We start from the raw sequence: 13,364 nt of genomic DNA, 5'->3' as shown, positions 1-13,364 counted from the left end.
TCATTTTGGGGTACATGGAGAAAGAGTCATAAAAAATGCACTGATACAGACACTTAATAAACTGTAATTAAAATGAAAAAAAAATATATATGATCGCATATTCTATTTCTCAGATAAAAGTCATCATAAATAACTTGTATACACAGTAATAGCAGAGCTTAGTCAACAAAAATTAAATAATAAACAAAACAAACAACAAGTTACTTGTGCTGCTGCAATAAAGTAGTTATCTTATTTTAAAAATCAGATATGAATATGCAACTGTGACTGTATATCTGATGTGTACACAGGAATCTTTTATATATACTAAATAACATCTCTGCTGTAAGAATAAAGCCTGATGTGTAGTTGTGTCACTAGTAGGGATGGTCAATGAGATGCAAATATATGCTGCTTAAAACTGCACCAATCAAATTCCACTTTTGCAGGAGCTGATTGGTCTGTTTTCAAGCTGCAGACATATTTATACAAAATGTGTATAGTCCTGCAATGACTGCATGAATTATTTCCCTCTCATTGACCTTCCCTAGTCACTATTGGCACAACCAGCGGATCTATTATGCAAACCGATATTCATATATCATTTTAATGTGTATTTTAGTACTTTTACTGTAGTAATTTTATATGAGGTGCAATTTGTGGAAAGGCAACAGACAACTGACCTGAAAGGAATATGAAGGCTGCCATATTGATTTCTTTTTAAAAAGACTCTGTAACAAAATGTTCAGCCTTATTTCTTCTATCCTATAAGTTCTTATACCTGTTCTAATGTGGTCTGTGTTACTGCAGCCTTTTCTAGCTGCACAGTGGCTGTGTTATCTCTGTTATATGATCTTATCTTCTCTCTTCTGTCGGCTCTGTCGGCTGAGGCTGAAATGTGTGGAATGTGCTGCACTGCTTGTCATTGGCAGAATCTATACACACCCTCTCCAAGCTCTGTATGAGTCAGAGACTGAGCTACTCTCAAGCCTATCACACTCTAGTTAGAAGCCATGTCTTTTGTTTGTAAACACTGCCTAAAACTAGCAATTACAAGTCAGGTTTGCAGCAGGGAGTGGAAGAAACAGCACAGAGGGGCCCAGGAGAACATAATGAATAGAATGGTATGCTTTTTATTGTAAGAATTTTAGAGTACAGATTCTCTTTAAATAGTGCCTGGTGATCCTCTATCTCTAATATTTTAAGCCATAGCCCCTGAACAGGCCTGCAGATCAGATGTTTGACTGCATTTGCAGCATGCTTGTTTCAGGTGTGTGATACAGACACCAGAGATGCATGAAAGTTCAGCAGGACAGCCAGGCAACTGGTATTGTTTAAAAGAAAATAAATACGGCAGCCTCCATATCCCTCTCACTTCAGGTGGCATTTAAGTGTATTTGAGTGTTAACACATGTAACTATTATCAGCTCCTGTACTAATTCTACATGATTTCCGAACTCCTTTTGCTAATGAAATAAATTACAGTATTTTCTGCTGTATAAGACCCCCCTTTTTCTCAGGGCTGTGGAGTCAGAGCCATTTTGGGTACCTGGAGTCGAAGTTGGAGTCAGTGGTTTCATAAACTGAGGATTCGAGTCGGAGTTGCAGTCGGAAGATTTTTGTACCGACTCCACAGCCCTGCTTTTTCTCTCCAAAAAATGGGAAGAAAAAGTTCGTGTCTTATACGATGAATGCAGGGAATCCCCGACTTATGAATGCCCGCCAATAAGAACCGCCGACCTGCTGCCATGTTGGGGACTCCCTGCATTGTCCCCCCTTCTGTCCCCAGTGTCTCCTCTCCCCCTCCATGTCTCCGCTCCCTCCATTTGTCCGTTCTCCCTCTGTGGCTCCTGTTCTCCATTAGTAGAATTGTAGCGGCAGCTAATCCTACCCAATCCAGTAGCGGCAGCTAATCCTACCCAATCCAGCAGCTCCCACAGGGATCGCAGACTTCTTCTCTCCTGCACTTCTCCTCCAGAAAAGGCTTCTGCCAATCGCATCATCAGCAGAAGCCATTACTAGGGGGAGCCGAGCGGGACAGGAGAAGTCTGCAATCCCTGTGGGAGCTGCTGGATTAGGTAGGACATTCAGTCGCTACAATTCTACTAATAGCAAGCAGTAGACACACAGGGGCAGAAGGGGCCACTGGGGCCACATGGGGACAAAAGGAGACACACTGGAGACAGAAGGGGACACATGGGGTACACAGAAGGACTCCAATTGGGGGAGAACATCTACAAGAAGCTACTAGAACATGGATGCATCAGGTTTTGTATATATAGATATATTTCTCCCTCTAAACCTAGGTGCAACTTCTATTCTGGGGTATCTTATACTTGCACTCCCTGTGCACTCCCCACAGAGCTGCAGGAAATCCACTGAGAATGTTGTGCACATTGAACACAGAGGTGTTGTCTATCACCCATAAACCTGGTTCAGATTGTACATGAAGAATGTGTAATGGAGGAAGAATCTCCCCCTTCCCCTGCAGAGTACCTGCACATCACTCTTACATGTACCCACAGTTACATTGCCTGGGGCCTGATCCATGTTCAGATTGTGCATGAAGAATGTGTAATAGAGGAAGAATCGCCTCATTCTCCAGCAGAGTACCTGCACATCACTCTTACATGCACTCACAGTTACATTGCCTGGGGCCTGATCCATGTTCAGATTGTGCATGAAGAATGTGTAATAGAGGAAGAATCGCCTCCTTCCCCTGCAGAGTACCTGCACATCACTCTTACATGTACCCACAGTTACATTGCCTAGGGCCTGATCCATGTTCAGATTGTGCATGAAGAATGTGTAATAGAGGAAGAATCGCCTCATTCTCCAGCAGAGTACCTGCACATCACTCTTACATGCACCCACAGTTACATTGCCTGGGGCCTGATCCATGTTCAGATTGTACATGAAGAATGTGTAATAGAGGAAGAATCGCCTTATTCTCCAGCAGAGTACCTGCACATCACTCTTTCATGCACCCACAGTTACATTGCCTGGGGCCTGATCCATGTTCAGATTGTGCATGAAGAATGTGTAATAGAGGAAGAATCGCCTCATTCTCCAGCAGAGTACCTGCACATCACTCTTACATGTCACCACAGTTACATTGCCTAGGGCCTAATACCGTATTTTTCGCCGTATAAAACGCACTTTTTCTCCCCAAAAAATGGGGAGAAAAAGTCCCTGCGTCTTATACGGCAAAGGCAGGGAATCCCCGACTTCCACGCGCCCGCCGACCCGACGCCATCGGGGATTCCCTGCCTGTGTCCCCCCAGCGTCCCCGCTGGCCTGGCCTGTCCCCCGCTTATGTCTCCAGTCCCCCTGCTTATGTCTCCGGGTCCCCTGCAGTCAGCGGCAGCAGCTTACCTCCTCCATCTTGCCCGCGGCGATTGAAGACATTCGGCTTCCCCGTGCGGCTTCCTCTAGTGCTGGCTTCTAATGACGCGTCATCAATGACGCGTCATTAGAAGCCGGCACTAGAGGAAGCCGGATGTCTTCAATCGCCGCGGGCAAGATGGAGGAGGTAAGCAGCTGCTGCTGCTAACTGCAGGGGACCCGGAGACATAAGCAGGGGGACCGGAGACATAAGCGGGGGGCAGGCCAGGCCAGCGGGGACACATGGAGGAGGTAAGCTCAGCTGCTGCCGCTGACTGCAGGGGACCCGGAGACCTAAGCGGGGGGGGGGGGGGGGGCGGAGACATAAGCAAGGGGCAGGCCAGGCCAGGCCAGCGGGGACACATGAGGACGCTGGGGGGGGGGGGGGGGGGCAAGTGGGCACAGCAGGGCGACCACAGGGGACAGGAGGACACAAGAGGTGGACCACAGGGTACAGAGGGGACAAGAGGACAAAGGGGAGCGACCACAGGGGGGACCAGAGGACACAGGGGGGTGACCACAGGGTACAGGGGGGACAAGAGGACACAGGAGGGGGACCAGAGGACACAGGGGGACCACAGAGTACAGGGGGGGACAAGAGGACACGGGGCGATCACAGGGGGGACCAGAGGACATGGGGGTGACCACAGGGCACATGGGGGCAGAGGACACAGGGGGGCAACCGCAGGGGACAGGAGGGGACCAGAGGACACAGGGGGCAACCACAGGGCACAGGGGGGGACCAGAGGACACGGGGGAAACCACAGGGGGGACCAGAGGACACAGGAGGGCAACCACAGGGTACAAGGGAGACCACAGGGGGTAACTACAGGGGGGGGGGGACCAGAGGGCACAGGGGGGAGACCAGAGGACACAGGGGGAGACCACAGGACAACTTAGGTAGACAGGGTGAGATAAAAGGGGACATGAGGTACACAGGAGGACACCATTTGGGGGAGGTCATGTATAAGACACTCCTGAAATATGGACGCACCAGGTTTAGTTTATATTTTTTTCCCCTGTTTTTTGCCCTCTAAACCTGGGTGCGTCTTATATTCCAGAGCGTCTTATCAGTCGCGAAATACGGTAGATGTTCTTTAACGCTATCTGCCCCCTATACATGTACTCTTACCAAGGACTAGTTTTATTTTATTACTATTTAACAGCTACTATATAGCAATAACCTAAGTTTAGTTAACATGCATCTCTGGTGTACATAAAAAAAAACAACAGAGGTACGCGAATGCTTAAAGTTAGAATGCTTTAACAAATTGTTTAATAAGATTCACTGGAACCCCATATCAGCTGGGTTCTGGTGCATAGATCTGCCCCCTTGCATATAATGGCTCTGCCCTTTTCTATACCAGATATAGGAAAGGTAGAGGCCTTTTTCTGAAAGGTGGCAGGGCTACACGCTGGAACCCGGCTTATATGGGGCATTTGCATTGACGCTGGCAATGACAAGCTGGGATGGCCCGGAGCTAAATCCTGTTGTCCTTAAAGGGAACCTTAACTGAGAGGGATATGGATGTTTCCTTTTAAACAGTACCAGTTGCCTGGCAGTCCAGCTGATCTCTGTGGCTGCAATAGTGGCTGAATCACACCCTGAAACAAGCATGCAGCTAATCCAGTCTGACTTCAGTCAGAGCACCTGATCTGCATGCTTGTTCAGGGGCTATGACTAAATGTATTAGAGTCACAGGATCAGCAGGAGAGTCAGGCAACTGGTATTATTTTATAAGGAAAAATCCATATCCTTCTCAGTTTAGGTTCCCTATAAGTGGTAAAATACCTTTAAAATTACACAGAGGTAAAAATTAATTTTTGTCAAAAAGATATTGTAGTTTGAGAGAATTGATTTTAAAAATGCAAAGGAAAACGTTTTTTTTTTTTTAAACTAAGAAAAATGACAGTTTACACTGTGCCCAGCAGGGACATATTTATTTGTCAGATTAATAAGTCTTTTCAAGCTCTATTATCACTCACCTGCGCTCATCCCTGTAACAATGTCTTCCTCCTTAGATGCTCTCATCATGTCACCCTCCTCCATAGACTGCTGATCACTCCTCACATATGTCTCTTCTTCTTCCTCCTTAGATGCTCTCATCATGTCACCCTCCTCCATAGACTGCTGATCACTCCTCACATATGTCTCTTCTTCTTCTTTACTTGTCCCCATCATGTCACCATCCTCTATAGACTGCTGATCACTCCTCACATACGTCTCTTCTTCTTCCTCTTTAATTGTCCTCATCATGTCACCCTCCTCCATAGACTGCTGATCACTCCTCACATATGTCTCCTCTTCTTCTTTACTTGTCCTTATCATGTCACCCTCCTCCATAGACTGCTGATCACTCCTCACATATGTCTCCTCTTCTTCTTTACTTGTCCTTATCATGTCACCCTCCTCTATAGACTGCTGATCACTCCTCACATATGTCTCTTCTTCCTCTTTACTTGTCCTCATCATGTTACCCTCCTCCATAGACTGCTGATCACTCCTCACATACGTCTCTTCTTCTTCCTCTTTTATTGCCTTCATCATGTCACCCTCGTTCATAGACTGCTGATTACTCCTCACATATGTCTCTTCTTCTTCCTCTTTTAATGTCCTCATCATGTCACCCTCCTCCATAGACTGCTGATCACTCCTCACATACGTCTCTTCTTCCTCTTTAATTGTCCCCATCATGTCACCTTTCTCCAAAGATTGCTGATCACTCCTCACATACGTCTCTTCTTCTTCCTCTTTAATTGTTCCCATCATGTCACCCTCCTCCACAGACTGCTGATCACTCCTCACATACGTCTCTTCTTCTTCCTCTTTAAATGTGCTCATCATGTCACACTCCTCCACAGACTGCTGATCACTCCTCACATACGTCTCTTCTTCTTCCTCTTTAAATGTGCTCATCATGCCACCCTCCTCCATAGACTGCTGATCACTCCTCACATACGTCTCTTCTTCTTCCTCTTTAAATGTGCTCATCATGACCCCCTCCTCCATAGACTGCTGATCACTCCTCACATACTTCTCTTCTTCATCCTCTTTATTTATCTTCATCATGTCACCCTCCTCCATAGACCGCTGATCACTCCTCACATATGTCTCTTCTTCTTCCGCTTTATATGTCCTCATCATGTCACCCATCTCCATGGATGGCTAATCAATCCTCACATACATTTCTTCTTCCACTTTAATAAAAGTGTTTACATGTATCAGTTCTTTGCCCTAAGTGCAAAAATGAGAGATCATTTAAAATGTGAACACAGAACAGTGCCCCCCCCCCCCCCCGATGTCCTTCCTGTACCTCACCTCCCTCTGACTGAACACATGGTTTTAGAGAGCAAGAGAGTGTGTGAGTGAGAGTATGTGTGTATACGTGTGAGGGTGTTTCCATTCCTAACTCCACAGGCACCTTACCTCACCCCTCCTCTTTTTTCTCTCGGCTTGGGATGGGGTTAGTGACCTGTACTTTGTCAGGCAGCCTGCAGCATTGAAAGTCTTTTTACTATTTCACACTCACACCAGCACAGAGGGAGGATATACTGTAACTTAGTACATAAACACATAGCAGCAATATTTTCCATGTACCCAACACCACAGATAGAATCACCCCAACTGGTCAGTACAGTATTCTGGCTGTACACTGTAATTGTTCAGTTCTATCTGTCCTTCTACTGTACAGTTGAATCCCTTTACAGGAAACTCCAAGGGACCAGGAAAAGTAGTTTACTATATCCCCTATATTGCTCCCCCATACCCATGTCTGTACTGATCCCCCACTGCTCCCCCATACCAATGTCTGTACTAATCTCCCCACTGCTCCCCCATACCCATGTCTGTACTGATCCCCCACTGCTCCCCCATACCCATGTCTATACTAATCGCCCCACTGCTCCCCCATACCCATGCCTGTACTAATCTCCCCACTGCTCCCCCATACCCATGTCTATACTAATCCCCCCACTACTCCCCCATACCCATGTCTGTACTAATCTCCCACTGCTCCCCCATACCCATGTCTATACTAATCTCCCCACTGCTCCCCCATACCCATGTCTATACTAATCTCCCCACTGCTCCCCCATACCCATGTCTGTACTGATCCCCCACTGCTCCCCCATACCCATGTCTATACTAATCGCCCCACTGCTCGCCCATACCCATGCCTGTACTAATCCCCCCACTGCTCCCCCATACCCATGTCTGTACTAATCTCCCCACTGCTCCCCCATACCCATGTCTGTACTAATCCCCCCACTGCTCCCCCATACCCATGTCTGTACTAATCTCCCACTGCTCCCCCAATACCCATGTCTGTACTAATCCCCCCACTGCTCCCCCACACCCATGTCTGTACTAATCCTCCACTGCTCCCCCATACCCATGTCTGTACTAATCCCCCCACTGCTCCCCCATACCCATGTCTGTGCTAATCCCCCCACTGCTCCCCCATACCCATGTCTGTACTGATCCCCCACTGCTCCCCCATACCCATGCCTGTACTAATCTCCCCACTGCTCCCCCATACCCATGTCTGTACTAATCCCCCCACTGCTCCCCCATACCCATGTCTGTACTAATCTCCCACTGCTCCCCCATACCCATGTCTGTACTAATCTCCCCACTGCTCCCCCATACCCATGTCTGTACTAGTCCCCCCACTGCTCTCCCATACCCATGTCTGTACTAATCCCCCACTGCTCTCCCATACCCATGTCTGTACTAATCCCCCCACTGCTCTCCCATACCCATGTCTGTACTACTCTCCCCACTGCTCCCCATACCCATGTATGTACTAATCCCCCACTGCTCCCCCATACCCATGTCTGTACTAACCCCCCCACTGCTCTCCCATACCCATGTCTGTACTAATCCCCCACTGCTCCCCCATACCCATGTCTGTACTAATCTCCCCACTGCTCCCCCATACCCATGTCTGTACTAATCCCCCCACTGCTCCCCCATACCCATGTCTGTACTAATCTCCCACTGCTCCCCCATACCCATGTCTGTACTAATCTCCCCACTGCTCCCCCATACCCATGTCTGTACTAATCCCCCCACTGCTCTCCCATACCCATGTCTGTACTAATCTCCCCACTGCTCCCCCATACCCATGTCTGTACTAATCCCCCCACTGCTCACCCATACCCATGTCTGTACTAATCTCCCCACTGCTCACTCATACCCATGTCTGTACTAATCTCCCCACTGCTCCCCCATACCCATGTCTGCACTAATCCCTCCACTGCTCCCCATACTCATGTCTGTACTAATCCCCCACTGCTCCCCCATACCCATGCCTGTACTAATCCCCCACTGCTCCCCCATACCCATGTCTGTACTAATCTCCCCACTGCTCCACCATACCCATGTCTCTACCAATCCCCCCACTGCTCACCCATACCCATGTCTGTACTAATCTCCCCACTGCTCACTCATACCCATGTCTGTACTAATCTCCCCACTGCTCCCCCATACCCATGTCTGCACTAATCCCTCCACTGCTCCCAATACTCATGTCTGTACTAATCCCCCACTGCTCCCCCATACCCATGCCTGTACTAATCCCCCACTGCTCCCCCATACCCATGTCTGTACTAATCTCCCCACTGCTCCACCATACCCATGTCTCTACCAATCCCCCCACTGCTCTCCCATACCCATGTCTGTACTAATCTCCCCACTGCTCTACCATACCCATGTCTGTACTAATCCCCCCACTGCTCCCCCATACCCATGTCTGTACTAATCCCCCCACTGCTCCCCCATACCCATGTCTGTACTAATCTCCCCACTGCTCCCCCATACCCATGTCTGTACTAATCCCCCCACTGCTCCCCCATACCCATGTCTGTACTAATCTCCCCACTGCTCGCCCATACCCATGTCTGTACTAATCCACCCACTGCTCCCCCATACCCATGTCTGTACTAATCCCCCCACTGCTCCCCTATACCCATGTCTGTACTAATCTCCCCACTGCTCCCCCATACCCATGTCCGTACTAATCCCCCCACTGCTTACCCATACCCATGTCTGTACTAATCTCCTCACTGCTCTCACATACCCATGTATGTACTAATCTCCCCACTGCTCCCCCATACCCATGTCTGTACTAATCTCCCCACTGCTCCCCCATACCCATGTCTGTACTAATCTCCCCACTGCTCTCCCATACCCATGTCTGTACTAATCCCCCCACTGCTCCCCCATACCCATGTCTGTACTAATCCCCCCACTGCTCCCCTATACTCATGCCCCCCACTGCTCCCCCATACCCATGTCTGTACTAATCCCCCACTGCTCCCCCATACCCATGTCTGTACTAATCCCTCCACTGCTCCCCCATACCCATGTCTGTACTAATCCACCCACTGCTCCCCCATACCCATATCTGTACTAATCTCCCCCATACCCATGTCTGTACTAATCTCCTCACTGCTCACCCATACCCATGTCTGTACTAATCCCCCCACTGCTCCCCCATACCCATGTCTGTACTAATCTCCCCACTGTTCCCCCATACCAATGTCTGTACTAATCCCCCCACTGCTCTCCCATACCCATGTCTGTACTAATCCCCCCCACTGCTCCCCCATACCCATGTCTGTACTAATCTCCCCACTGCTCCCCCATACCCATGTCTGTACTAATCTCCCCACTGCTCACCCATACCCATGTCTGTACTAATCTCCCCACTGCTCACCCATACCCATGTCTGTACTAATCACCCCACTGCTCTCCCATACCCATGTCTGAACTAATCCCCCCACTGCTCCCCCATACCCATGTCTGTACTAATCCCCCCACTGCTCCCCCATACCCACGTCTGTACTAATCCCCCCACTGCTCCCCCATACCCATGTCTGTACTAATCCCCCCACTGCTCCCCCCCCCCCCATACCCATGTCTGTACTAATCCCCCCACTGCCCCCCCCCCCATACCCATGTCTGTACTAATCCCCCCACTGCTCCCCCATACCCATGTCTGTACTAATCCCCCCACTGCTCCCCCATACCCATGTCTGTACTAATCTCCTCACTGCTCACCCACACCCATGTCTGTACTAATCCCCCCACTGCTCACCCATACCCATGTCTGTACTAATCTCCCCACTGCTCTCTATCCAATAACCTGTGTAATGCCCAACAGGTATAAATTTGCTAGTATATAACAAGAATCACACAATTACCTCTTTCCACAACCTGTTCTTTGAAACGTTTAGTTTTGCCTTTGTTGCATAATTTCCTGTCTTTGGCTTAATTTCTTCCTGTCTGTGCGTTTCACCTGGAAGAGGTGATATTGCCATCTTCTGGTAAATAAGCTAACTGCAGCCTCTGATTGTCCAGTCAGCCATATATTATTATTAAAAAAAATAATAATAATACTCTATGTTGCTGCACAGCATCCTCATCTGCAGACACATCACATTCTGTTGTTATTATTACAGTATCTACACAGTACAGTATCTTACAGTATCTAGAAATCAACTAACCAGCAGTCCTTACCATCCAGCACAGGCTGTTTTTGGGCTGTGCTGTGCATAAAACATAGCTTCCAACTGTCTTGTTTTTGGAGGGACAGTCAGTACCTCTTTGGTAACCCTGTCCCGCTGTCCCCCTTTGTCCTGGGTTGGTAGACATATTTCCATGTCCCATGGCACCCCCTCCCCTGAATGTCCCAGCAGCAGAGGATGCAGAGCAGTGGAAAAATCACAGCTGAACACCAATATTGCTACAATGACAGCCCAGGTTATGTGGTTTTAGTTCTGATGATGGCACATCACCTGGGCTGTCAGAGGATGGAGAGAGTTACTCACCTATCATTGCTCCCTGCACCAATCTCTGCACACAGGGGAATTGGGGGTGGAGGGAGAACCACTAGACACCAGGGATCATTGTATGGGGAAGGGAGGAACCACTAGACACCAGGGATTACTATATGGGAAGGGAGGGGAGAACCACTAGACACCAGGGATTACTGCATGGGTAAGATTATCGGATCCACACTGCACACACGAGTGCATGCAATACGGATGCTCCCATCTTCAAAAGTAATCTGGCACACAAGTGCTTCTAAAGCTTTGCGAAGATTCCTGATGGAATTTGAACAGGGGACAGTGCTGGAATGACAGGAAGCAGAGAGGACCATGAATGCTATGAGATCCAGGACCTTCCCTCTTCTTAGGTGAGTATCTGTCTTTTAAAGGGATACTGTAGGGAGGGTCAAGGGAAAATGAGTTGAGGTTACCCAGGGCTTGAAATGGTCCCCCGCAGACATCCTGTACTTGCGCAGCCACTCACCGATGCTCCGGCCCCGCCTCCGGTTCACTTCTGGAATTTCAGACTTTAGAGTCTGAAAACCACTGTGCCTGCGTTGCCGTGTCCTCGCTCCCGCTGATGTCACCAGGAGCGCACGGCACAGGCACAGACCATACTGGGCTTGTGCTATACACTCCTGGTGACATCAGCGGGAGCGAGGATACAGCAATGCAGGCATAGTGGTTTTCAGACTTTAAAGTCTGAAATTCCAGAAGTGAACCAGAGGCGGGGCCGGAGCATCGGTGAGTGGCTGCGTGGGCACAGGATATCTGCGGGGGACCATTAGAAGCCCCGGGTAACTTCAACTCATTTTCCCCCGACCCCCCTACAGTATCCCTTTAAATCTTGGTTCATATTTGTTTTAATGGAGACTTATGGGTGGAGCTTATGATAGCAGGGGCTGTGGTGCTATCCGTGTATCACTGTAATATCAAAAGCAAGGCTTTAAAAAAAAATATTACTATTGTATTTTTTTTTCATATATTCCTCATAATTCCACATTTACAATTTATAATGTTTACACTTACAATTTACATTCCATTTGGAGCATTTGTATTTATCTCTGCACTCTAATCATTCAATATTTTCTATTTTTAGTCTAATATAACCACATTTTCCCCCGAACCCTCCCCCACCTCCTCTCTCTTCATGTGCTTAGAGAAAAAGTCCCCCCCCCCCCCCCTCCAAGAGAGGGAAATCCAAAAAGAACGAGGATGCATCTCCTCTCCTATCTTCCATTAAAACATATTTATATCTCAATGGGAGAAAAGATCATAGCACTGTACATTCACCGATTAACCACTTCTGGATGGCAGTGATTGAAATCTACAGCCTGTTTTATGCTCTAATACCTGCCAGGGCGTAGATTTCACATCACTGCTACCGCACGTTCTCACTGCTTTTGTCAATCCCACCGATTTTGTCGCTGTCTCCCCGCCGCAGCTCACACGCCCTGCCGTCTCTATGATGGCAGAGCCTTGTGAGCTGGTCAGGAGCCAATGAAATGTTGATCAATGTAAGCAACTCCCATTGAATTACATTGATAGGCAGGGTCAGGGGCCAATAAAAGCGGCTCCTGACTGGCTCACAGAGCTCTGCCGTCAGACACGGCAGAGTGGGTGGCCTGAGGCTTCGGGTGTGCGGTGTGGACGTCGGTAGCAGCGGGTTTGTGCAGCAATTCATCAGTATACGGCGGTTTTTGGTACTAGCAGTCTATGGTCCTTAAGGGGGCAGAGACTACTGGTACTTAAGTGGTTAAATGTTTGACCTCGGCTTCTGGAAAGAAGTCAATTATAAAACTTCTCCAACTTTCCCGGAAAGTGTTTGGTCCTGTCTTGTAACATGCTCATTTTTTTTCCAACATAAAAAGCTGGGCTAGTTCTTGCCTCAGAAGAGACATATTTGGCGGTTGATTATCCAGCCTTTCCAAAAATATGCACCATCTAGTTATGATGACCAGTATAATATGAAACATAGCAGATTGTTTCTTTCTCCTGTCTCTGATCTCTCCTACTGAATAGTTGAATATACTTAAATAACTCTATATCTAGTTTTATACCTTCATTACATACTTTATTAGCATATCTTATATCTTTCTCCCAGTAATGCCTGACATATGTGCATTCCCATAAGCAATGGTCTAGTCCTGCATTTCTCAGTCTATATT

At 48.2% G+C, this 13,364-nt stretch overlaps 1 protein-coding gene across 1 annotated transcript in view; it reads right to left on the bottom strand.

Moving 5' to 3' along the window:
* The window catches only part of LOC137535280 (zinc finger protein 208-like), a 171,541-nt gene extending 160,915 nt beyond the window's left edge, over positions 1–10,626 (bottom strand). Inside the window, exons 1-2 of the mRNA XM_068257100.1 lie at positions 10,570–10,626; positions 5,350–6,598 (exon numbers count right to left, since the gene is read on the bottom strand). Coding sequence (XP_068113201.1) covers positions 5,350–6,523 — 1,174 coding nt within the window. The 5' untranslated portion in view covers positions 6,524–6,598; positions 10,570–10,626. The remainder of the gene's footprint in view (positions 1–5,349; positions 6,599–10,569) is intronic.
* Positions 10,627–13,364: the final 2,738 nt, after the last annotated feature.

This window comes from Hyperolius riggenbachi, chromosome 10 (assembly GCF_040937935.1).
Source record: "Hyperolius riggenbachi isolate aHypRig1 chromosome 10, aHypRig1.pri, whole genome shotgun sequence".
In the NCBI taxonomy this organism is placed as follows: Eukaryota; Metazoa; Chordata; class Amphibia; order Anura; family Hyperoliidae; genus Hyperolius; species Hyperolius riggenbachi.
The sequence above is the reverse complement of the archived record's forward strand: the minus strand, read 5'-3'. Positions and strand labels throughout refer to the sequence as shown.